Consider the following 27351-nt stretch of genomic DNA (forward strand, 5'->3'; position numbering starts at 1 on the left):
AGGGTATGGAAAGCTACCACGGTGCTTTACTGCCACGTCCATTTGCTCAGGGAAGGCTTAGCTGACATGAGGTTTTCAAGACCTCTTGTGCTCAAGACCGAGTGGGAATAGAGCAGAAAACTCAACCCAGGACTCCTACCCACTAGCTGCATGCCAAAATCACCACCATACCTGAAGAGAAAGCTCCTAATGCAATTTCAACAGCTGGGGCTTGCTACGGTGAGCAAACACTTACTAGAAATCAGCAACGCTACAGCGTGGAAGAAACCCCTAAGGTGGTCTTAGCTTTTGAAAAAGAGGGTTCTCTATTCCTTGCAGTGAGGGGTTCATATCTGTAAAGCTTAATAAAGGAAAGCCTAATCAAGTACCTCTTTGAGAGACCTCTATTCCACTTGCTCCAGAGTGAAGATGTTTTGCACATCAAGTCTTTAAAGAGCAAAACATTGACTGTGCTGCAGAATCCTGGCTTTCCACTGCCTGCTTGTTTGCTTCCTTACCAAAAGCAGTTTGTACTCTGCAGTTCTCTCCCACGCATATTAATGCAAGCAATCAGGCTTCTACTGCCCTGCAGATCTGACAGCTACCAGAATAGCTATGTTCAATTTCTGTTCCAGACTTGTCTTTTTAATTCCTCCCCTTCATCCCTTATTTATGTAGTTTCTACTGCAGACATAGCTCAGTGGCACTGCAGAACAGCAGCACACCTGATGGCAGTTCCAAGTGCTCACCCCAGGTATGCCAAGTCCACCCTGACCTCCACAGCCCCTGGCTGGACTGCTGCAAGTCTGAGTGGCTCTACTGCAACCTCAAACATACCAACACTACACTGCTGAGCTACAGAACAAAGAACAGTCTAGAGCAAGAGCTGGATACTCTGCAAGGCTCCTATACACTTCCACCTAAAGCATAAAATCCATACAATGCAACATAAAGAACAAGAGGGATGAATCTAGGTTCTTTCATGGTTACAGCTTTTACAGAAGACTCTGTCATTTCCAAATTAATGTTTGATGAAGCAAACAGTCTCTGCACGACATCAAATCTTCCTCTCTCGGTGAGAGCAGCCACAGGAGGACTGCTCAGTGCCACAGAGCCATCGGCTGAAGTGATGTTGGGCTGTGTGTGTGAGAGAGCAAAAGACAAAGGCATTAAAAAGGTTTTCCAAGCAGTGCTGCTCCTGCCATCACACAGCTCAGGTTTTTTCTTACAGAAGCATCAGGGAGCTTTACAAGGCAGTGGCAAAAGGACAAGATTCCCTTTACTATTGGCCTTGACAAGTCTGACATGCTCGTCCAGAACTAAAGATCCACGGCACCCTTTCAGGAGCAACATCTCTCCTACTGTGCCCCTTCCCCCACTTCAAGTTTCCTCATGGCAAATCACACTGAGCTCTCCCTCTTGCTTTGAGCAAACAGTAAAACTCCTCTCACCCCTATATATAGAAAAAAACTTTTACTATGTTTTTTTTTGGTCTGTGAGCTTAAAACCCTTTAAAACCAGCCCTGCCCCATTCCTTCAGCAGTTACCATGAATGGGCTCAGAGTCCTGGACCTTCAGAATTTGCCAAAGCTCAAGCACCACTGCTCTAAAAGCAAAATCTGTGTTTCCCAAGGGCAGGTGATGACTGTTCCTGAGACTCTGCCATGGGCTACTGACACTATCCACACAAAAAAATTCACACAAGTTACAATCCTCTTTCCCTCGCAGCCCGTGAAGTCTCCCAGCTACAGGGAGGTTTCAGAGCTGGGTGTACCCACCTGCAGCAAATCACCTCCATGGGCTGCTACTGGCAGGTTCTGCCCTGGCCTAAGCAAAGCTCACAGCTGAAGTTCACGCTGGAGGTTGTGTGTGCAAGGCGAGAGGGCAGAGCAGAGCCCCTGCTGCTGCCAGGGCCCACAGGCTGCGGTCACATTCTGATTACTCACCAAACAACACAGTGCCGGAACGACTCGAAGATCACAGCAGGCACGCAGCAGGACGAGAGTGTAATCAGACAGCTCTGTGAAGGAAACATGAGAAGGGAAAGGCTGTTCCCAGTGAATGCTGCACAAGGCTGGCTGCTGGAAATGGGACTTTCATACCAGTGAGCTCTGTACAGGGTGCTCCTGCTGAGCAAACACAGATGAGCTGCATTTCCGAGGCTCATCTGCGGGCATAGCACCTTGTGAAATGGATGCTGGAGACCAAAAGATATTCAGTGCTGAGTACAACTGCTGTGAGAATTCTGCTGAACATATGGAGGAGCCTGAGCCAGCCCTTTCCTGTCTGCTTCCCAGAGGATAGGCAATGGGTACAAGCCTCACACTGACTATCCCTGCCCTTGAAAAAAGGGCAGGTAGTAGGAAAGATTTCCTCCCCATCGTTCTTCTCATCACCTCAATACTTCCCCAGTGTTTCACTCCAAGCCTGCAGGCTGGATGAATGATTTAGGCCTTGAATAAAACAAAAACCTTTGCTCTCAAAATATATATGAGATGCTGTCTTCAGCAACACCACAGTTTGAGAGGAATGACATAGAAGAGGCTGCTTAGGGGCTGGGAGATAGACTAAACGATCCCCGTGGTGCCCTTCAACTCTAACTCAAGGCTGTAACTCCTGATAGAAGCAACAAACATAAACCAGCTTTTGATTCTTGATCCAGCTACATTTACACCTGGACATTAGCCGCAGACATTATGGCCAGAGCCAGGAGATAATGTAACACACTTAATTAACTGTGACCTGCTGTTAATAGCATCTGACAAGTGGTACCACATCAGCAGGTTTCTGTTTTCTCTCTCTCTTCTATCCCTGTAAATGAGTTAAGATTTCCTACTGGGGCACTGTGCCTATATGCAGCCACTGGCATTTTGCTGCACAGTGCCACATCTAACCAATTCCACACTGGATTTCCCTTCATAATCTTTATGTCAGGAAAATGTTGTGTATGTGAGAGAGGAGAGAAAGATGCCAAGGACTCTGTCTAGGACTTTGCAGGTAGCTTCTGATTAACAGTGTGGTGCCACCTAGATTGTGATTGTGGCATTTGTTTGACATTTGTGTTTAATCTCCTTTTTTTCAGCAGCTGCAAAACAACCCTCCCACTGCAGTGTCTCTATGTTAAATTAATCTTTGTTAAATATAGTTTTGCACTTCAACAATAAATGCTGCTACACTGAAGACAAACACCTAATTGGTAATTTTCATCATTTAGGCAGGAAGGACTCTAGTACACAGTGAGAGCAGGAATTAGCTTGCCAAACTGGCAATGCCCACACTCAGCAGAAAGCAGCACTGAGCATTCTTGGGGGAATGTGTATTTTACAAGCAAAATCTGTCAGGGAGGGAGGGCTGGATTTAATTTGCAGCCAGGGATGCTAAGCACGGTATAGGAAACCCCTAAAAAGGAACAGAAGAAATTACATTCAGGCAGCTCACCACCAACTGCTCAAAAAGAGCCATAAACACTTTGACACAGAGGGAGCTCCTCAAAGGAAGATGAAAAAAAAGAGAGGGGTGTTCTCTTCATTCACAACATACCAGAGATAGCACTGATGAGGAGGTGAGCAGCTGAGAAGAGTTCTTCATCCTGAGGCTGGTATTTTTGCAGCAACAGCTCACTCTGCAAGCTGCATCCTAAGAGCTGCAAGAAGTCAAGGAGGTCTCCTTGTTGTGCAGACTTTAACTCTTTCAGATCTGGCTGGCCCCCAGTGCGGATATCATCCAGCTGGAAGTGGAAGAATAAGCACGACTTCTTGATAACAGTAAAGTGCAAGCAAAAGAGAAGGTTCTGTCTATCTGCAAATTACTTTTTAAGAAGCAAGCAGAAGTTTCTTCATCTTACCACGTCCTCAAGGGCAGTTACCATTTCTTCATGGAGGAGGAGGTCACAAAGGGTTTTATACAAAGCTCTTTGCCTGTCTTCCGGCAGCTTCACGAAGGGCTGGAACTGAGTCTTCAACCGTGACAAATCTTTCCCAAGCAAGCAGTAAAAGGCAAAATTAAGCATTACTGTGCTAATGCCAGTTAAAACAGATAACATTTTCTCTGTGCAGTTTGTAAGCTCATTCTTCACCACATCCTGACATCTTGATTTCCAGCAGCACAAGTTATAATGCAAGGCTGGAACACAGCTGGTTTTATTTCCCTAATGAGCCAATGAAGCATCAATGAAAATAGTAAGAATCCAAGAAGTCAGCATTTTAATGTTAACTAAACTAACCATTAAGTTAATCTCCAGAGAATATTCATTTATAAGCCAGAATAAAGAGTTCTGCTCATAACCTTACTCTCCTTAATCTGTGGATTAATACAAATGACAAAGTCAGTGGTGTGAGTCCACGCACAGAATGAAAGGTTCCTGTTGTGATGCTGAATTGTTACTCTCCTCATATTTCATCAGGTGCACCAAAGAACTGCAACCCTTCACCTCTGACCCAAAAAGATTTATTACAAAGGTATCTTCTCAGCTGCAATGCTGACTCCACTGCAACACATACAATAGAATCACAAGGCAGTTCGCTGCACTTCTTTCCTTACAATTCTACTATGACACTAGAACAAAATGATTATCACAGTATCACAGTATAACCAAGGTTGGAAGAGACCCCAAGGATCATCAAGTCCAACCTGTCCCAACAGACCTCACAACTAGACCATGGCACCAAGTGCCACGTCCAATCTCCCCTTGAACACCTCCAGGGATGGTGACTCCACCACCTCCCTGGGCAGCCCATTCCAATGACGAATGACTCGCTCAGTAAAGAACTTTTTCCTCACCTCGAGTCTAAACCTCCCCTGGCACAGCTTGAGACTGTGTCCCCTTGTTCTGGTGCTGGTTGCCTGGGAGAAGAGACCAACCCCTTCCTGTCTACAACCACCTTTCAGGTAGTTGTAGAGGACAATGAGGTCACCCCTGATCCTTCTCTTCTCCAGGCTAAACCATCCCAGCTCCCTCAGCCTCTCCTCACAGGGCTGTGTTCAATGCCTCTCCCCAGCCTTGTTGCCCTTCTCTGGACACGTTCAAGTGTCTCGATGTCCTTCTTAAACTGAGGGGCCCAGAACTGGACATAGGACTCAAGGTGTGGCCTAACCAATGCAGAGTACAGAGGCACAATGACTTCCCTGCTCCTGCTGGCCACACTGTTCCTAATACAGGCCAGGATGCCATTGGCCCTCTTGGCCACCTGAGCACACTGCTGGCTCATGTTTAGGCAGGTGTCAATCACCACCCCCAGGTCCCTCTCTGTTTGGCAGCTCATCAGATTACCACTCTGTTAAAAGAAAATGAGCTTTCAAGTCCCCACTGCCAGCTGGAAGGTTGGAATGTGCTTTGCCACAGTCCAAAAACATGGGCAGGCAAGAGTTCTTAACCTTGTTCAGAAGACATTTCCCTTCACGTCACTCCAGTCAAGAAACACCTCTCTGATGTCTGAAGATTACTTCAGTGGAAAAGAAAACAAAAACACCCCAAAAAAAGCCCAGCCACATGTTTTCTTGTACCCAATGCAGTGTATGACTGTTCACACAAATAGCAGAACAGGAAATCTGCTTTAAATTGCTGTAGTAGAAATCCTTTTTTCATTCCCCCCCCCCGCCCCAAAAAGATAGTTCAGGTTAATTAAAAGCAACCTCTGAGCCTTTTAAGCAAGAAGGGCACACAGGTATGCCAAACTAAGAGAAAAACCAAAACAGTACCATATCCTTCTGCCCAGGGATGCCTTCTCCCTGGGGGTGTTGAAGGCCAGACTGGATGAGGGCTTGAGCAGCTGAGTCTAGTTGAGAGGTGTCCCTGCCCGTGGTGGGGAGGTCGGTGTAGATGATCTCTATGGTCCTTCCCAGGCTAAGCCATTCTATGATTCTTTCATAAAGTGGTTTTTATATACACATAGAGGAGGAGTTCACAGAATCACAGAATTATTGAGGCTGGAATAGACCCCTGAGATCATCAAGTCCAGGCTGTGACCTAACACCACCACACAGACTATACCTTGTCACCAAGTGCTGCATCCAATCTGTCCTTAAACACCTCCAGGGACGGTGACTCCACCATCTCCCTGGGCAGTCCATCCCAGTGTCTAAATTACCCTTTCCCTGAGGAAGTGCTTCCTAACATCCAACCTAAACCTCCCTTGGCACAGCTTCAGGCCATGCCCTCTGGTCTTGTCACCAGTTGCCTGGGAGAAAAGCCCAACCCCCTCCTTACCACAACTCCCCTTCAGGTAGTTGTGGAGTTACTCCTTTCAAACAAGTCTGCACTAGATTTCAGGACAGCAAATACCTGTCTTGGTCACTGTCAGCCTGTTGAACAGCCATGAACCAAGGGTGAAATTTAGAGATAACTGAAGTGACAAACTGCTGGAAAGTAAAGTGTGTTCTGTTTCCCCTTTTTTCATTCCTCTGGTGCCAATCCTGCCCCTTCCTTCCACACCCCTACAACAAACACCTTGGTCCTGGCCCATTGTATCATTTACAAACTTCCAGTTAAACCAGATTATCAATTTTGTCAGCCTAAGCTGACAAAGATTGCTTTAAAGCTTATCAGAAAATAACAAGGCTGTGTGAAGAGAGGGCAGATGTCTTCCTTTGTAATTCCTGAGACTTACAATGGCCTTTATTTAACTGAGAAGCTTTACTGACAGGATTTTCCAAACCATGAAGAAACATTTTCAGTGATCCTTTCTGAATGAAAGTAAAAATCATCATTCATCTCACAGAGCTTAGCTGGAATGCACCAGAACTGAAACAAACCCCTGATTTGGTAAGATCATCTTTATGACAAAGGGATTCAGAATGTTCCTAGGGAACAGTCCACTGCACATACCTGTTGCAGAAGTAAATTTTATTCTCTTCTTTCACTGCATTCCCCCCAGAGCTCCTGATAAAGGCTACTAAAATGAACTAATAGAATTTCTTCTGTACTATTGTACCAGATTATTTCCTCGTATCACATTGCTTAACTCGCTGTAATGTAATCACACAGAACATTCCTGGTAATACCTTGTTTCAATACACTTAGAGAAGCATCACTGGGAATGAGGTTTTTAGCCCCAGAGACCACCTCATTATCAACAGCATCTGGCTGATAGAGGAACGAAGCATCTTTGAACAGTGCTGAATGAGGGTAAGCTGAGCCTTCTGGGCCTTCTTTTTCAAAGCCTCCTTGCTGGTCATCCAGCAGACAGAATTCTGTAATGAGAAATTACATTTTAAAAAGTCATTCAGCAATTGCTGATTGAGATGCTAGCTGACATGATCTGGTGCTCCCACACAGGATTCCTCCATGTCTCGTCTCTTCTGCTTGGGAGGAATGCCAGCGTTTGCTGTACGTGAACGAATGAGCACTGCCGCAGCGCTGAGGTTTGCTACAGTGCCTACAAACAAAGGTCCTGTGCTGCAACCACCACCTTCAAAATGTGACCCCACCTCCTGTGAACTGAAGGCAGCAAAGAACATGAGAACTTCTCTCTGACACTGCAAACCTGAATGCTGCATGCAAGAGATGCAGGTATGAATTCTTCACACTTCCTACTAGTCAAGAGGCATGTTGTAATGCAGGCTACAGAATCCACTCAGGATGGAGACACATGACAGCACCTTCTGAGATTCCTAAGAACTCCAAGAGAGTCCCTTACAGAGCTTCTCCTGGTTGTGGCACTGATCACAGAATCACAGAAATATTAAGGTTGGAAAAGACCCTCAGGATCACCAAGTCCAACTGAGGACCCTACTCTACAAGGTTCCCCCCTAAACCATATCCCCAAGCACCACATCCAAATGACCTCTAAACACATCCAGAGCTGGTGACACAACCGCCTCCCTGGGCAGCACATTCCAATCCTTGACCACTCATTCTGTGAATTTTTCCCCCCTAATGTCCAGTCTACACCTACCCAGTCATAGCTTGAGGCCATTTCCTCTTGTTCTGTCACTAACCACCACCAGCACCAGCCTCTCTACAACATTAGACTTCTTTCTCAGCCAAGCCACAGGTCCTCCTCAAGTTTTCCAGATGAGTGGAAAACAAGAGGCTTTTCAAAGTCTGTAGAAGATTTCACCCAGGCATGTTTCACTGGCAGAATCACTCTGCAATTTACTGTCTCTTTGCATGAACTTCATGGAGAAAATAACACACTGGATCACCTCTTCTGTCTTGTCTTCACGATGAGCACCTGCCCACCTCACCCAAACAGGACTGATCATTTCTTGCCACCCTAGTTGGATAAAGCTGAAGGACTCCTGGAAGGGACACAGGGAGCCTTTGTAAGAGTAATGCTGAGAAATCTGGAACATCAACTTTACTTTAGATAGTGACAGCAGCACTGGAACAAGCTGCCCAAAGGGGTTGTGAAGTCTCCTTCTCTGGAGACTTTCAAGACCCTCCTGGACATGTTCCTGTACAACCTGACTCTAGGAGAATGTGCACTAGCAGGAGGGGTCTCTTTCAGCCCCTACTCTTCTGTGATTCTGGGCTCTTGTGTCCAACATTGTACACCAAGGATGCAGAATATAAGCATATTTTGGTCATCTTTCATCTGCTCTGATGCAAGATTTGAAACTGTTTCCCTGGCCCACTGCAGTGGGTCTAAGGAGAATACAGACAGGCTGCCAAGAGGAACTTGATTTTAAAGTAATATCTAACAGCAAAGGGGGAAAAAAACCCAAACCACAACAACTAATCAAGTACAGTGCTCACATGTACCAGGCACAAAACCTAAATATAACCTTCCTGCAGTTGTAAGAGTCTGTCTCACCAAATTAAGGACATTCAAAGCAGATGAGAAAGCACAGAGAGCACTCCATCAGCAAAAAGCTTTTCAAAGGGAGAGCAGACAAAGAAATCTCTGCTACAGAGAAAGAAAGATGACAGAGACCTTTATGCCTGCAGAACCCTTCACAGAGGAGAGGGAGCTACAGAGGAGCAGAAAGTTATTAACACAAATTAAAGAACCTCCCAAAGCAATAAGACTCCAGAGAGCAGCTAAGGCACCGTAGGGCCAACATGCTCATGTTGCTTTCACTGGTAATAAGGAGGCTTTCACAGGATCCCTGAAGGAGGAGGCCAGTGCTAATAAACTACCTGCCCTCCTATGGCAGAGGGATGCTAGGAAGGGAAATCATGCACAGCATCATGTGAGAAGTTTTAAGAGATACAGAGCTGGTTGCTAAACCTTGTGACAGGACTCAATTCAGAGGAAACTACAGGACTCTGAAAGATCTGTAGTACTAGGACTGTTCATTCTGTAGCTCATTAATTGCCATACTCTTAAAAAAAAAAAAGAGAGAGAAGGGAAAATAAGTGAATGAAAGAATATACACAACACATCCATCAGTGACAAACCTCCAACAGTGGTTAGACCTTGTTAGCTGTTCAGAAACATTATCAAAAAAGAAACAACACTGAAGAAGATCAATGAAAACAATCAAAGGCAAAGAGTCTCCTCTGCATGGAGAAGCTGAGAAAAATCAGAGGACTGTTTAATTTACACACATGAAAGAGGAATTCAGTCACACACACAAGGCAATGAACAGGACAAAGCGAGTCAGCCTGGTGCTACTATAGCTTCTATTTGGTGAAGCAAGAACAAGAGGGCTTGCAGGGAGGCTTTAGAGACACAAAACCGTCATGTCTGTAACAGAGGCAGATTTTACCTGTAGAGGAAAAATCAACATGTAGAAATAAACCAGAATGATTACAGGGAATCTAGAAAAATGTCCAAGCATGTCCAGTCACATCAGCCAGAGCATTCCAAGGGGGTTTATATAGCATTCTTCCTTACAGAATAACTGAAGTACTGCCAGTGGTAAAGGAAAAGACATAAAAGAACTCCAGCTTACATGAACCCTAATCTGTAATTATCTATGAAGAGAATCTCATTAACCATTACACCTGCTGCTGGTCATTTTCAGTCTCACATGAAAAGACTACATTAGTCTCTGGATTTAGCTTCAAAGGCTCTTTTAATTTCATAAACAGACTCTGATCACTGCTCAGACATTAAGAAGTTGAAGGTTAGGCTCTACCATACTTAAGTCTTGCTGGCATATCCCTAATTTTGTTGTCAGTTCCTCCACTCCACTTTCTCAATGACAGTCAGACAAGGGAAGATAGAACAAATTAAAAGCAGCAAGTTGTGAGACAAAACGTGCTGGCTTTGAATCTTAAAAGATGTAGCATTAAATACAAAGGGAGGAAAAAAAGTGGAAAAAAGCAGAAGTGGAAAAAGAGCAGAGGAATACAGATCATTAACAGGACCCAAGGATAATCAGCTAACAGGACATAAGAATTTTCAGATAGAAATCACATCAGTAGGTTATCAGCTATACACCTGTGTAGTCAGCCTTAATTGCACCTTGTTTCTCTGTATTACAGTTCCACTATAACCCTGGAGTCAATGCCCTCTGCTATATATGTGTTCAGTTGGTGTCAGAGCAATTCCACATTCCAGATATCATGTAACCTGTAAAAAATGATTTATTTACATTCCTGAATGTACAGACTTCTTTGATATCAGAAGTCAGTTAAAGGAGAATGCTGGATAGCATCTCCTGCATTTCATATCCAAAGGAATTGTACTCAGATCTCAACTGCACTTCAACTATTTCTTTCCACATCAGTTCTTTGCACAGTCCATCTGATTTCCTTCTTTCTTGCATAACATTTTCTTACACCCTCCTTTAGGTCAGAGAGTTTAACTGAGGGTAGACAAGAAAGAAAAACTTAGGCAATACTGCAGAGCAGGGTTACTGCTCCTCCACAAAGCCAATCTCAACCTTTTTTAACTTGACACCTGAAAGTATGCGACTTGAAATAAGTAAAGCATGGCAAGGACATTTGTGCAACCCTTCTAAGAACAATCTATACATGCAAGTGTGAAACAGAAGTGCTTAAATTCCAGTCTTGGATTTTATGAATAATTGTTTTCTTAGCATGAATGTCCTAGCTGACCATCAATTTATATTCAGTTCACTCTCCCTGTCCATAGCTGAAGGCAACAGCATGGGCTGAGGGCCAACTAGCTAGAAGGAGAATTTCAGAGAAAGACCTGGACAACAAATGAGAAGATCAGCAGCATGCCCTTGCAGCTTTGAAGTTTGCTGCATATGGACAAGAGTGTGGCAGATCAATGAAAGTAATCTTTGAGTTTGTGAGACTGCACTGAGAGTGCTGCCTCCACTTTTGTACTTCTCAGTACAAGACAGACATTCACACACTGGATCAATCAGCAAACAGCTACCGAGATCCCTGGGGCCTGAGATCATGTGTGATAAGAAGATGAGAGACTGAGTATGTCCAGCTGGAGAAAATACTGCTGAGGGAAAACCTTAATGCTATCTGAGGCTACCCAACAGAAGCAGGAAGAGAAGACAGAGCCAAACTCTTCCGTATGATGACAGGACAAAAACAAGAGACAGAAATGAAAAGAAAGGGAAACTCTAATTAGATATAAAGGCAAAAAAGCCAGGTTCACCATGATGGTGGTCAAACATGAGAACAGGGTGATGGAATCTTTGTCTATGGAGACAATCCAAACTTGAATAGACAAGGATATGAGCAGCTTGACCTAACTGCCTTGAGCTGGAGCTCGAGCTAGACGACCCGCAGTCTGCTGAATCCCAAGTTATTCTGACTTCATGATTTATTCAAACAAGTGAAAAAACATCACCAACACAGAAGAGCAGCATTTCACAGCACACATAACAATCACCTTCATGCACAGGGAAATGCAAAAATCATTGCCCAACAGACAGCTCTGTCCACAACTGAACTGTGTGCCACACAAGACGATCTTTATACTTACCAAACTGGCCACTCTGCTTTATGAACAGATCAATTACTCCATAGGCAATAGTGGTTGCAGGAGGAATTTCAAGGATCACACTAGAATCCTTCATCATACTTCCATCTTCACTCACTGAAACCTAGAGGACAGATTTTTTTTTTCACTGTTTACCTGATTCAGCTATTGTGTGGCTTCAACACAGCATTAATTAAGGGGAAGAAATGGAGAGACTGTGCTTTATTCTCCATGATGTCTAAGCACAAGTTATACTTGACATCGATGAAAATAACTGGATGAGCAGTGAGGTGCAGGTACAATACCAAAAGCAGCTTTCAAACTCTTACCTACCTTCTCCTAGTAAAAAGTTGAGCTCCAGGTGCAGCTTTTGCCACACATGAAATGCTATGTCACTAGGCAAAGGGTAGCCCTTTCAGTATCCTGTCCTGCCCTCTTCTACCCTGACACCCCTTTTGCCCAGCTGGAGGTCTGGTACCAGGAAGGTGGCACTTGGCAGAGGGTTGCTGAACTGCAACTTCTAGATTTCTGCTGCTGGAGACACCCTGTACACAGAAATGATTCATCTGCAGCTTTGATAAAAACCAACCACCTCATAATGTTTTGACTTTGGTTATCCCTCCCCAATTCATAGGCAATTGTTCAGATGTCCTCACAATGCAGCTAATCTCTACTCCCACGATCAAAACCAAATAGCTTCCCAATAAATATCACCACTCAGGAGACCCTGCAATAACTGCTTGGCTTTTCCAATACGTGTGCTTCAGCAATGCATTCTGCTCTTCAACCTCCACTGAGTAACAATTCAGTTTATGTTCTGCTGTAGACAGGAAGCTACATAGAAAATTACTCTCAATTTGACATCATTGCTGGAAACCCCACGCCTGGCTCACACTGAAAGATGGCAGCTTTTGCTAGGGAGGCAACGGGGAAAAAACCCCCATACAACCATTTTGCCTTTCTGAAGTTTCACAGCTGAGGAGCACAGCGAGTTCAACATGCTAAGGAAGCACGAAAAACAAAGTCTATTGGGAGAGATGGCAATTTCTTCTCAGACAGTATGCAAATGTAGACTCCCTGCAGATTTTTAATGACTTTCACCTTTACTGTTCTCGTAGTGCATCCCATGACAGCGCTGATTTTTTCTTCTGTCTGGATATGTTCAGAGATGGTACACTTCTGAGTTGTGATTATCTTTTCTCTCAAGATGCACAGAACTTCACGTTTTCTTTCTATCACTTGTTGCAGTAAACTGCTGCTTAGATTTATTGTCCTGAAGAAGAAAAGATGCCATTAGCAACGTAAATACTAGAACAGAGGGGAAAAAAACAACAACCACCCAACATTTTCTTAATTGTCTGAAGAAGCTTTTATTGTAAAGATAACAATGGCATGAGCAGTCTCCTCAAAATGATGATGTCCCCTTTTGTTATCTGGCAGCAGTAAATATCTGTGTTTCGCAGCAAGTCCCAACGCATCTATTGAATTCTTGATTCCCTACTCTGAGCAAAAATAGCAGTTGTTTGGCTATTTATACACACACACAAAAAATCAAGGGAGAACTAAGGAAAACTTTAAGCTTTCAGTGTAATACAAAAATAACCAGCTAGGCTCCTAGACACCAGACTGAATTCTCTGCTACCCTGACCTCACGCTGGCATTAACGTGGCTATGGCAGGGGACACCAGATAACTGTTTTCTTCAGAGTCTCACATTAGCACAATCAATATCAGTAAGTCAATGGGTCATACCCTGCAGTCTTCACTCAAAGAATGACTTCAACCAAAAAAGTTACCAGGGAGAACAAACACAAGATCTGTGCTCCTGGTCCAGATTATGAACCCCCTGCAGCCCCTACTACATACATAATGGAAGCACACACACAATGGAAGTACCTACGATAGCATAATACATAATAAGCATCTAAAATGATAGTGTTAGCTATATACACATCACAAAGCTCTGCTTCAAAAAAGCTGCAGTCAAGCTGCTGTAAGTTGGGGAACATAGAGCAAGGAAACTTCCAATCTGGTTAGTTTCTCTCTTTGTAATCAAGCCCCACTTGTCACAACAGCCCTCAGTTTTCTCTCTTTGACCAGGTCAGCTTCCATTTCTTCCCTCTCTTTCTCATTCACTCATCTTTGTCCCACAGCCAGCAGCTCACAAGCTCCCTTCATGTGATTTCTGGGCTATGCTGTGCCCTTGGATGACACCAGCTGTTTGTGGCTCCCAGCCTTAGTCTCCCTTCCTTCTCACAGTTCATTGTTACCACTCTCCAGCCATCTGGCCATTCTTGGTCTCATTTATCTCCTTGTCACCATTCAGTCCTGACACCCATGTCTTTGTACATTCTTCTACCTGCTGAAGGTGTGCCACCAGGTGCTTCTCAACAGGGGAGGGGACATGGGGCTTGTTTGTGACCAAATACTGGTCTTCAGTGCCATCCTGGACTAGGACAGCTACAGGCAACCACCACTGGAAGATTAAGAGCTTGCTATCCCCAGCTCAAGTTATTCAGTCTCTTCTCTTCTCTTTTACTGCAAATGGCTGTTCATGGGACTAAATGACAAATCCCCCAAAATATGACAGAAGGACATGTCTGACTTCACTTAAATAGAGATATCTCCCCTTTTAATTAAAAAGTTGGAGATTTATTAGATTCTGAGGTTTGGATTTATGCAGTCTGTGCAAGCCTGAAGTCAGCTCAGTTCTTTATTAAATTAAAAATATCCTGAGGCCATTTTTGATCTTTGGAGAGTTACATGCTTACATGAAAGTTCAATCAGTTGGAATGAACTGTCCAAAACCCTTAAAGCTGATTGTTTAAACAAGGGGAAGAAAATCCCTCTGAAGCAATGCCACAGCCACTAGCAAAGCACCCCCAAACATTCTTGAGATTATTAATACAACTTTTTCCTTTCTTTTGGTGCAAAGCCAGGCTTTATGCTTGGAATGCAATGAATCCTTGGATTAAACAAAAACTGAAGACATGTCAAGCAATCACAAGCACTGCTGCTCTTGGAAGTGCCTGCCAAATCAGAACTATTAGTTATCACATGAATAGGCCATTAAGCCTATCATGTACTTCATAGTAATTGGTTATGACTCTGAACAGGTGTGCTGAGCATCCTGAAGATACAAATTAATGCATTAGGAACTTGCAGTTTTAGCACTCAGCCTGAGAAGCTCCATTGGAAGAAATACCATGAAGAAGCACAAAAGCAGTCTGTCCTCTGTGTTCACATGATGTACTTTTTATCTGCTTTAGGGGATGACAAGCTGACAGGATATCCCCCCAAATTAAAGCAAATGTAACAAAACAAGGAAAGCCAGAAAAATACTGATTAGAGACTGGCTGTTTCTGAACAGGAAGCATACAGAATATGATTTCGACTGTTCACAAAGGAATGAACAAAAGGATTCAAGAGACTCTTCCTTCCATCTGCAGTATTCTGCCCTCAACCAGACCCCCTCACACTGCTGAGTTTGAGGTCCAGAAGCAGAGTGGCAGAGTGAGAGTCAGAAGACACAGGTAAACTTGCAAAGAGGTGCAGTGAAGAAATTCCTGAGGCAGCAGTGGAGGAGCTGCTGCAGAACTGGAGGCTATGCAGTGACACAAACACCATAGGGGCACAGAGCTACTTGCTTCAGCCTGTGATGTAGAGCTCCCTGCAAGCACTGTGTCACATAGGTGACTTGGGGTCCCTAGGACAAAGCTGTATTGTGTGTCAGAGACATGGCTACAGCCTCAGTCCCAAGATTCAAGTGACTTCAGGGGGATGTGTTCAACTGTAAAGCTGGCAGAAATGGCCTCCTTGCTAAGTTCAGTGAACATCATCATTCAGAGCTTTAGGACACATACCCTTACCAACAGCAACAAATACCTTTTCTTTTAGGACAGCACAGTTAAATGTGCTCCTCTAGGCTTCTGGCACTGAACTTTCTATCATAAAGCCCCTCACCACTCTAGAGGGGTGGGTGGACACAAGTCATTACTGGGGTGCAGCCTGGGGAAGGCAAAATGTTCTGCTGGTCTCAGCAACTCAGAGAGGAGACAACATGAGGTAAGCAAATACCTTGCTTATCTCAGTCATCATTGAAAACAGTCGCCAAGAGCAAAATGCAACAGGGTTAAAGTTTGAAAAGCAGAGCAGAGCTGTAAGTATTGAGGGCAATGGTCACTGAATCTGTGAGTGTACTGGTGCAAGAGATGAACTCATCAACACTGAGTATCAAGAATAAATCTGAACAACAGGAGGTGGCTGAGCTAAACCCCTGAGCACATGTGCATGCAGGCACACCAACTGCATTGCATTGTTTTATGTTACAGACCATGTTCCAGAGCTTTTGTTTCTGTTCTATGACCATCACTCTTACCATCTCTTTCATCATCACCCATACTACATCACTATAATCCTTTTCACATTGGGAAGCTGAGCTCAAGCTCTCAGAAGTAACACTACATAAAAGACAAGGAGATGTTGGTTTGTTAAGTCCCATTATCAACACACAGAGTATAACCCTCTTGAAACAAAGATAATTTAAAAGATAAGGGTTATGGGGTTTTGATTGTTTGTTCTGCTTGAATAATCTCCCTGAGGTCAATGGAAACTCTGCCGGTCAAACATGAACAGAGAAGAATTTCCTTGAGTTTTGGTCTCACACTCTTCACATCTAATTAAACACTTTCATTTGCCTGTAATGTAAAGGTTTCCTTCATTTTCATTCACTTTTGTCCTTCTTGCATGAGGAAAAGAGTGGAGAATAGAGGCACAAAGGCAATTTGCTGCAGAATGGAAACAGAAAAGCAGAAACCAATGGACGGCAGGAGAAAACAGACACCACCTGGCAACAGAGCAGGCTCTCACAGCTAAAGGAGAGCAGGAGTCTGCTCTACACCCCACAGCTGAGACTAAGGGTCTTTATTCCCTGCAGGTGCAGGACCACTGACAACACCATCCACAACAGGGTGAGGCTAGGGCCACGTTTCCCTCTTATCCTCTCTGTTCCTCTCAGTAACCCACTCCACACATCCTCAGAGCAATGTGTTTCTCAATTTACTACGAATACCAGAAGAAGTGCTTACTGCTGCAAGTACTCTCCATCCTCACACTGACCTCAGCACTGTGACCTGCCTGCACAGATTTTCACTGCTCCAAACTACCCACAAATGAAAATCTTTTCAGTCCCGCACTGAGCAGCGTCACCTGAACACACCTGCAGTCACAGCTGTACAGACATAGGTGCCCCACTCATGGGCTCACCCAAATGCAACTTATTCCATAAGATCCACATGACTGACTTCAAAACCTCTCTCACTGCTCAGTCAGAATTCTTCAGCTTGTTCAGTTGTCTCTGCTTCATTTATAATGCGCAGTAGTCTGATGTCTTCCATACCAATGCTGCTTGCTGCAGAGAGGCAGCCTTCACCTAGCTTTGTGCCTTCTCTAATAGAGACCTCCAGATGAGTGCCATGGAGTAAAAATCCACCAGCCCACACTCTGCCACTATTCACCAAGCAGAGACACATAATATTTCTCTTGTTAATTTATTTCAAATACAACCTCTCTGACCTATTTCTTGCAGTCAAACTGGAACACAGTTAGCTGCTTCAGTCAGCTCATTGATAGCATGTCACAATTTTCCCTACAGAATAACCTGACAATTACTTCATAGAACATCTTTCCCAAGAAGACCAGAGACTTCTGAGAGTGCAAGTGACAGACAGTGCCTCTGTTTTCTGAATGGCATCCTCCTGTCTCATAATACTCTGTGACTTCATATAACCCATGGTAAAAACCTGGATGATTTGCTCACCATACACATAAATACTAAAGGACTTTCAGAGAATGGATAACAGAGTGAATTTGCACTTCACTTGGATCAGGATTAGGCACCTCTTTCTGCCTCAGTGTGGACAACAGTGGGATAAAGGAAAGTGCCATTAGAGTGCAATATGCAACACTGTAAAAATATCTTTCAATCAAGCTAGTAACACCTGTTTTTTCTAACATGCTAATCACAGTTAGGAATCATTCCCATGAAATGATGGAAGTGTGACAGGCACACTTCTCTGCAGCTGATGTGAACTGACTGACTGCTGCCACTTGGTCCTACTTCTTTCTCTCTGCTGTCACTGTCCTTCAGAACTCCTACTTCAATCACCTGAGTGATTTCACCATAGTGAAAGAGTCAAAACAAGCAAGCAGATTTGTTAACCCAGGAGAACTACAGAGATTACAACCTCCTCATAATCTTTTTCCCTGAGGGAAGTATACAGAATGGCTCAGATTGAAAGGTCACCTAGTCCAATCATGCTGCTATAACAGTGCCATCTAGAGCAGGCTGCCTATCATCATGTCTCCAAGGAGGGAGACTCCAAAACCTCCCTGGGCAACCTGTGCCAGTCCTTAGTCACCCTCACAGCAAAAACAAATTAAATCTTTCCTGAGTCTCCTGTGTTCCAGTTTGTGCTCACTGCCTCCTGTTCTGCAACTAGGCACTGACCAGTGAAAAGAGCCTGCATCCATTGTCTTTTCATCCATCCTTCAGGTATTTATACACCTTATTAAGATCTCCCCTAGGGTTCTCTTCTCCAGGCTGAGGAGTCCCATCTCCTCAAGCTTCAGCCAACTGTTGAGGTACTCCAGTTGATCCATGATCATTTTGGCCCTTCACTAGACTATCTCTAGTATACCCATCTCTCCCTTGTATCGGGCAGCCCAGAATACTACATGATACTCCAGGAGTGACCTCACCAGCACTGAGAAAAGAGGAAGGCTCTCCTTCCCCAGCCTCTTGGGGATACTCTGCCCCTCATGCCTTTGCAACAAGAGCACATTGCTGGTTCACATCCATCTCAGTGTCCACCAAGACCCCAGGTTACTTTCTGCAAGCTGCTTTCCAGCTGGTCAGACCACAGCATTTACTGGTGCCTGTGGTTGTTCCATGTGCAGAACTTTGCACTTCCCTTTCTTGAACTACATGATGTTGCCACCAGACGGGCCTGTTAATGTCTCTCTGGATAGCAGCACAAGCCTCTGCATGTTATCAGCCACACCTCTGATGCTGTGTCATCAGCAAACTGGATGACAGTTGCCTCTATCACCCAGATGACTAATGAAAATGTTAAATAGGACTGGACTCTGTATTGTCCCCTGGGCCTCCAGCTGGGCACTGTACCACTCATCAATATGCTCTGAGCCCAGCCATTTAGCCAGTTTTCAATCCACCTCACCATCTGCTCACCCAGCCCATGAGCTTCTCTATGACATCTTATGGCAGACGGTATTGAACGCCTTAAAATAGAAGATGCAATGTACTCTTAAATCCATAGCAATATCATCGTGTTAAAGGCACAGGACTCTGACCTGAAATCAGTCTGTTACAGCATTCTGTGAGGTAGCAAGCACAAAGTAATACAAAAAGCAAGAATAATGCAAGATAAAATATGCTGAGTTTTTATAGCTAGAAGAACCATTTAATATATTGCATATTATGTTAGTAAGTGCGTCACTGCTCCTGCATCAGGAAGGATCTCATCCCTCATCCTTCAGCTGCCATCCCTTTCCAGAAAAGGAGAGTCAATGCAGCATCTAGAATCTAATGAAAAGATCAGGAGGATTCTCCTTCAGAAGGTTCATGATGAAGGGACAGGAAAGCAATGTGCTGCCACTCAGCACTTCCAGCTTGCTGAACCTTGAAGGCTCATATGACTTAGTTCAGAAGACACATTGGCTTTGACCTCTTTTAGAGTCTGCTGCTATTTTGACTTAACCAGACTAGTGCAAGAACAACATTTTAAAATGCAGCATAACTAGACTTTATGTACTGAAATAATAAACAAAGCAATAATTGATCAAGCAAGCACAAGCAATGTATGGCATCAGAGGAAATCAAGAACACTTTGCTGACTCTCACCTCACAAGGACTGACAGAACAACAGTGCTTGGCATCCAAAACCCACTTGTAGACAGCAGCACTCCTGAATGCTGAATTCCTGAACTCACACAAAGCTCCATGAACAAGACAAAAGCTAGAAGCTGGACACAATCCCTCACAGATCATTGAACATTTATGAATGAGTGACTGAATTTCCATTTATAAGGACTGCCACAATTTCCAGTGAGCCTTGGCGCTGTGCTGAAGATTCTGCCATCTTCACAATTTGCAGTGATCTGGCAGGAGCAAAGTCTTGCTTGATATCCAGGCAAGTGGGTATCATTATGCACTTTGCATCTGAGGCCTTAACAAGATAGGAGCATCTTTTCTATGAACTATGAACTAGCTCCTTGTATAAAGTGGCACCCACATTAACCTCATTTACAGTTCCGACCAGTTTGATGTAGAGCTACTGATTTCCATGCTTAAAAGACTATCATACATATCTAAGTATTGATTTGCATTCAGGATTAGAATCCCAAGATGCTGAAGTAAATCTGATTGGCAAGAAGAGGATTTGTTTGACAGAGTGGGTAACTTGCTGCAGAGGACAAAGTAAAAGCCTGAACAGAGGTTACTTTAGTTTGGTTTGCTTCAGGACCCTACCAAGTCTTAAAAACAAGATTCTAAATCTTAACTCACAGTATTTTTCTGACACTAGGTGCAGAACAATTTTACAGGCCCAGGATCTTCTGCTTTTAATATGGCATTTAGTACAAAGACAGTAAGGTGTCTTATTGTCACAATACCAGGTTAGAAGGAACCTCAAGGATCATCTAGTCCAACATTTCTTGGTAAAAATGTCTAGACAAGGCGGCCCAACACCCTGTCCAGCTGAATCTTAGAAGTGTCTCATGTTGGGGAGACTGCTGCTTCCCTGGGCAGATGATTCCATTATTCCAAACTTATTAAAATGCATTTGTTGCCTTGTGAATGCTCACAATTAAAAGAACAGCAGCATGTGTTCCTGTGAAAATGAGGAATTGATCATTTCTAGAATATCAGCCTAGCTAAAGCAGACTTACACACTGCTTCTGATGCCTTTTGCACTGATAACAAAAGCCTATTTTCTTTATCTGCAGAAAATCAGCGAAGGCTGTTAAAATGCACTACATCACCCACATCTGTACATCTCGGGTATGCTGCTGTCACAAATGAACCATCCTCATCTCCCACGTGTCAGGACTTGCAATACACGGTAGACCCCTGACTTGTCAGCTAGTTGCCAAGTAGGCTTTGGTCCACCACTGTGTTATTACAAGATCAAACAAATCCAATTCCAGAGCAGTAAAGGAAGTGTTATATATGTTGTAAAGCTAAGATTACAGCTCCCCTCAGCTATTACAGTGCATACCAGTGAGTTTCTAGATCTATTGCTGTGTTTTGTTCAACTGGTAGAAGATGCAGTGACCATGCTTGCTCACTTTGCCATTCCTTCAACTCCAAATAATCCAATTTTCTTGCACAGCTGCTCATACACAAAAAAGCATTATAAAGCCTGCTTACAAGTACACCAGCACTTCTGAACTCAGTTTCCATAACATATGCCCTAGTAACACAGTGAATCCAATCTATACTGTTACTTCAGTACAGGGCCCCAAAGAGGGGAGGACTTAGCTCTTGTTCCATGTGGTAGCATTCATGCAAATACATAAGAGAAAATTGAAAAGAGACTTTTTAAAATGAAAGGGAAAGGTGTGACCATCAAGCTTTCAAAATCTAGACACTTTTATTTCTGTGCATATGATTTATCACCTGAAAATGAGAGATAAACAATAAAATTCCCAAACTAAGGCAACACTACATTATCAATTGCACAGTGAGCACAGCCCAAGTCTTCAAGTTCAGTAATCTTTCCTGGCTGTTCCAATGCCCACATTAAAAACATACCTGTCCTTGATATCTTTCATAAGCTGCTGCAAGTCAATCTCCTGCTTCCTCAGGTTTCCGAACGAGGACTGGTTTTCCACATAGCCCTTCCCTCCAGCTCCTAGGCTGATCTTCCCAAATGAAGTTTCAATACTTCCTTGAACACAATCTTCAAACCTCCCCATGTATTTCACAAAGTCGGACTCCACAATGACTAGGAAAGCAATAAAAGTAATTTCTACCTTGTGAAGTGCTGAAATGGTTCTGAAGTGACTGGAAAAACTGAAACTTACATAAAATATGACAAGCTAGTGAAGGCAAAAAAACACTCCTGAGATTTACAGCTCTGCATGTCTTCTGCTTCCTCTGTGTTTTCATCATCTTTGCTCCACTATCTTTTATACTGTGCCATTTTAGGAACACCTAAGGTGACTGAAATGCTGAGCTCAGATGCATGGAAGATTTATAAAGAATGATTGAAACATTTCAGCCACAATGAAAAACTGCAAAGCAGATCTGCTTGTACAATAGGGTTAATACCTTGCCATTATATCGACATACTTCCTTACAGGGCTGTCCCACAGCTCCCTGAAAACCAATGGAAGCATCCAGTTGAGACAGCACTGCTAGTAAACAGCAGGACTGTATGGCTTAACAACCTTCAGCTCTCACTTTCAGTAGTCTATTTAGGCAAAACTTTTTTTGTTTAAACAACAAACATTCATTATTACTGCTTTTAGTTAAATGAATGGTCAAGTGAGAAAAGATCCAGGCATCTCATTTTCATGGATGGAGAATACCTTAGAGCACTCTTCTGAAAGAAGCCCTCCAGTAATATAATTGACAATAATAACAAGAAAGATGAGGCTTTGCATTCCTTTTATCTGCAATAATTGTGCTTTACCTGGTTGTATTGGTTTGTCTTCAGTAAGCACATCACTCAGGGTGACTGTCAAGAAGTGATACTTGGGCTTCTGCCAGCACCAGAATCTCTTCCTCTTTGTAACTAAGCCCAGAAGCTGCAGCTTGTCTGAAGCATTCAAGTGGGAGACAGGGATCAAGTCACCTCCACTGTCAGTTTCTCTCACAAAATTCTTTGTGGCTTTTGCAAACATCTTGGGGAATCAATTAAAGCCTGAAAGAATACAGCTGGTTTTCAACAAATAAAGCTGCAAAGTATAAATATTTACAGAGTCACTTTTAAGCAGTTCGTTCTTGTACTGGTATTACTGCAGGAATAGCAAGCGTTTCCACCTCATCTTCTCCACTCTGCACTGGGAATCATGACAGCTCACTTACCCCAAAGCAAAAAAACTTTTCACAGTAGCATACAGAAAACAATTTTAGCTGAAATTTTAAATAAGCAACAGTGAATAAGCAAAGAATGCTGCACTGCAAACATGATAGGCACGGCTTAAACATTACAATAGTAGCACGTGGCATTCATGATCACGTAGCTCATGAGGGAAGCAAATAAATGTGTGAGAAAAACAACTAGTCCTGTCTCTAGTTGGAAAAACTCCTTTAAAGAACACCCACACGTAATTAATCTGTTAGGGAGGTAAAAACATACACAGCTTACTTGAAACTCCAAGGAATCCACTAGTGAGCACCTCGCAGCGACCGGCTGGGATGAGGAGAGCGCTGGTGCAACGGCAGGGGATCTCTGCCTCCCTGCAGAAGCCTTCTTTTATTACCTAACATAAAAAGTTATCTCACTCCATATAAGGCAACTGGGTATTATTCACAGGAATTATCTTATCTTTTTAGCAATGAGTAAACATATTTATGGATGATAACAGTTGTTCTATAAAAAGCAACAGGTATTTGTGCTGGCATCTCAGTGACTAAGTTTTGGGGTTGAACTACGCCCCTGAAAAGTCCTAATTATTTTTTGGTTTTCTTTCTGAACCTTTTTTACCTTCAGTATTTTCCAATTTTCCACTTTCCATTAGCATAATTCACTGCTAAATTGAACATATGCTATTTGCAACTGCTCAACAGCTACATACATCACCTTATTCTAGCTGGTAAATGGCTTTAATTGAAAGATAGGAGCACTTCTTACTGTGTAAGGTTTTCTTGATCCCAAGCAATGCCTTTTGCTCTATTTACAAGGAGCTTTTTCAATATGGAAAAGTGGCTAAGCTTGTGAACACTGCAAAAAAAATGACCATTCAGAAGTGCTAAACACAGAGTTCTAACAAGTAATTTTGTTATCTTTAACAAAAACCACACCAACAAAGCCAAATCAAATCCCTTTTAATTTTCCAGCTCCCTGTTAGTTGGTTTAATGATATTTCCAGAATTCTTCAAAACTGCTAGCATTCCTTTGAATCCCCCAGCTGACACTAACTGCAAAGTTCAACTAAGATCATAAGATGTCCCAACTGGGTATCTACATGTTCATGATTTAATCACCTCTCTTGCTCTGCACAGATGTTAGATACTAGTGTCAGGTATTAGTGGCAGCACCACAGGCTCCACGGTTTAGTATCAGCTGGAGGACACAGTTAAAAACCCAAACAACCCTTTTTGCAGATGGAATCTTACCTCTCCACTAGCTTTTTCCAAATCACACTTCAGATAATACTCCTCCAGTATTTACCAATTCATGTTGAAGTGCCTACCTCCTCATTGAACCCCTGTGGCCTACTCTTAGTTCTCTGTGTAAGCAAGTAAAGGGTGTTTCCCAACATCACCTGCAGGGAAAGGATTTGAACACGTCAAAGTCACATAACCTTTCACTGAGGAGTCTTCCGGGACTTTCAGTGTAATTGTGGCTGCAACAAGCCTGCAGCACAGCCCCAGCTGCATGCCCTGAGAATATTTTCATTGTATTTCTTGTTCTCTGACCTTTTCCTAAACTCTGCAGACAGACAGATTTTTTGCATTCTCATATTTCTCTTGCTTAATTTTCTCGGTTCCAGTCTCAGTAGGATTTAACAGAATAAGCAATGCAGCTCCACTGAAGCAGAGAAGAGCCCAAAAACCCAAACCCCAACAGCCCCAAACCCTAGTCTTCTTTTTCCTTGGGATTTGTCTTGTGTGACACTGTATTTCACAACCAACCAGATGACTGATTTGTAATGGAGGGGACCATCAAGAGAATTCTTATTGCCGGCATTAGCTGCTCTTCCCCATCACAACCTTCTTCAGACATTTCTGTGCTTTCCATGGCTATTGACTTTTTCTGACCCCATTCCTACATGAGCAACACACGTGGGCACAGTCTCTGAAAACAAAAAGGCCTATCAATTTCTGAAGATTTTTATGGTAAGACAAATTCCAAGAAGCAGTTCCCAATGATCTGGCATTTTTATACACTCACTAAATGTCATTAAAAGAACAATTAACACCATCTATAAAACTTCTGGTCCATGGGGGTTTCACTTCACTTTTGACTACCAAAAAAGACATCAAGGGAAGAGCACAGAGTGCTTATAAGGACTCTCAAGGCTCACCAGACAGGAGAGATGGGGCTGTCTTTAGCTTCAGAATGACATCATCAGTGACTCCCACATTTTGCTGTGCTGGGAACGTCTTTGCAGGGAGCATATTTGCTGGTGCAGTTGTACCTGCAAAACAAGAGTATTCTGTCCAAATTCCTGTTATGCCTCTTTGCATATGGTGCCTTTAACACTAAATCTTAAAATGTACCCAAATATCCTATTCCACTAGCTCACAAAACAAAGACATAGAGCAAGTGAAAATGCCTTTACCCAACACAAGGAATACATAGAATAAACCAGGTTGGAAGAGACCTTCAAGATCATCACATCCAACCTATCAACCAATCCAACACCAACCAAACAACTAACCCACGGCACCAAGCACCCCATCAAGTCTCCTCCTGAAAACCTCCAGTGATGGCGACTCCACCACCTCCCCAGGCAGCCCATTCCAATGGGCAATCACTCTTTCTGTACAGAACTTTTTCCTAACATCTAGCCTGAACCTCCCCTGGCACAGCCTGAGACTGTGTCCTCTTGTTCTGGTACTAGCCGCCTGGGAGAAGAGACCAACATCCGTCTGTCTACAACCTCCCTTCAGATAGTTGTAGAGGAAGTAGGAAGTTAACAGCTACCAGGATCAACAGCACCCTGACCGTTTATAGGCACAGCATTAAGAAAACCCTGCCTTTGGATCTTCTTCCCCTAAATTTTTAGAGCTGTGCTTAGTTTGCTACAATTAAAATGGAAGGTATCAAATGTGGTAGGAAAAGTCTGTCAGAGTGATTTGACTTGCAGATTGATAGCTAGGGACGAAAGGAGAAGAGGAAGGTGGAGTACCTTCTTTGCTGGAGATATTTAAAATTAGCCTGAGCCTGGGAGGATTATTCAATGAAGGGGATGAGAGCGAGTGAAGATAGGTACAGCAACTCCATTGTTCACTTAAAATCATACCCTGCTTCTTTCCTTTATCACAGCTCCCTAGCTCAATGTCATGGGGCACCGTATCTAAAGAAACATCTTATGAATAATTGGCATTTGCCTTTGGCAGCACGAAAGCAAGCACTCAGTAATTGCCAAGTGCTTCTAACTCAGTAATTGCCAAGTGTTTCTTACATTCTGTACACACATATGCTGACCTTTATAAAATAAATATAAAAAATAATTTTTTTTGCCATTTAAGGTAAGATTAGCCACCTCTTACCCAGCTCAAAGGGCACAGGGGAATTTGGGAAAGGGGTTTGCCAAATATCAGTTAAGGAAATACAACCCCTGAAGGCCAAAGATGACCACACAGGAGCCACAGTGTCAGTAGAGCTGTTAGGCATTAACTCTGCCATGCAGCGGTGGTAGTGGCCTTTGAATCCTAACGAAATTGTAGTTTGTGCTTGAAGGGCTACTGAAGCATGGGAGTGATGGCAAACAGGATGTGTGGTTTAGGACAAAACCTTATTTTCACCCTTGTAACTAACCAAAAAACAGCCATGAAAACGAATTTATAAAGCTTAGCAAGGACATTCAATGAATTTCAGCCCTTTGAATGCATGCGGTCCCCAAAACCACACCAAACACATTAGCTGTGGATGTAGCCCTCTTCTGAGCCTTGAGAGCTTTACAGCATGTGCCTCAAGCATTTGACACTGCACAAACCCACCGGCAGCTCAAGGCACCCTACAGGGACACAATACCCACACCTGGGGCTTGCAGGTGATGCCCTGCGAGGTGGGGGTGTGAGGGCCTGTAGCAGGAGCCGCAGGCTTTGGGGACGGACCCAAGCTGCCCTTGTCCTTGCTGAGCAAGCCGCCGGCCACCTCATTAGTTACTGTGCTGAGGCGGCTCACGCAGGCGTTCGAGTGAGGGCATCCCCCGCACGTACTACGCCTGACCCCCTCTCAAAACCATCACAAGTGAACTGGAAGCGTTCCGCCTCGTTCTCCCTCTGACAGGGACAGAAAGCGGGGCTCCCGCATCTGCGCGACCGCAGCCGCTCCTGGGGGAGGGTGTGAGAGGGTCAGGCGGGGCGGCGAGGGCCACACGGCACGCCGAGGCCCCGCGACACTCGCCCCAGCCAGCCGGCGGGACGAGACGAGCGGCGGCGGCCGGGGTCCTCTCCGTGGGCGCTGGGGAGGCAGATACAGCCTGCCCCCATCACCTCTCCGGGCCCACTCCCGTACTCACGGCTTTCCGGGCGATCCCCGCCGCCGGGCCCTGAGGATGCGGCGAGCTCCGCCCGCAGGGCGTGCCAAGCCGCGCCCGGAGGCGAGGTGCCAAGGGCGACGTTCTGCGAGTAGCTGGCGCAGAGCCCCGGCAGC

General features: G+C 44.0%; 1 protein-coding gene across 2 annotated transcripts; it reads right to left on the reverse strand.

Annotated features, from left to right (window-relative positions):
- Positions 1-265: 265 nt before the first annotated feature.
- GSDME (gasdermin E) lies at positions 266-27351 on the reverse strand. Of its 2 annotated transcripts, none has more exons than XM_054161189.1 (12): positions 27218-27351; positions 25052-25165; positions 23170-23284; positions 22492-22722; positions 21609-21801; positions 12879-13050; positions 11781-11901; positions 6979-7167; positions 3824-3951; positions 3520-3706; positions 1926-1999; positions 266-1116 (listed from the first exon to the last, which is right to left on the reverse strand). In XM_054161189.1, the coding sequence occupies exons 4-12, from the start codon at positions 22700-22702 to the stop codon at positions 886-888; spliced, it is 1506 nt and encodes a 501-aa protein (XP_054017164.1). In that variant the 5' UTR covers positions 22703-22722; positions 23170-23284; positions 25052-25165; positions 27218-27351; the 3' UTR covers positions 266-885. The 2 variants fall into 2 exon arrangements, with proteins under 2 accessions (XP_054017164.1, XP_054017165.1); XM_054161190.1 differs by having other exon boundaries at positions 23161-23284.

This window comes from Dryobates pubescens, chromosome 4 (assembly GCF_014839835.1).
Source record: "Dryobates pubescens isolate bDryPub1 chromosome 4, bDryPub1.pri, whole genome shotgun sequence".
In the NCBI taxonomy this organism is placed as follows: domain Eukaryota; kingdom Metazoa; phylum Chordata; class Aves; order Piciformes; family Picidae; genus Dryobates; species Dryobates pubescens.

Coding starts and splice junctions, on each gene's coding strand:
- GSDME (XM_054161189.1), bottom strand. CDS start 22,702: ATGTTTGCAAAAGCCACAAAGAATTTTGTGAGAGAAACTGACAGTGGA. Junction 13,051..21,608: donor ATGAAAGATATCAAGGACAG/GTATGTTTTTAA, acceptor TTTCTTCTTCAG/GACAATAAATCTAAGCAGCA. Junction 3,952..6,978: donor TCTAAGTGTATTGAAACAAG/GTATTACCAGGA, acceptor TGCTTGGGAAAG/ATTTGTCACGGTTGAAGACT.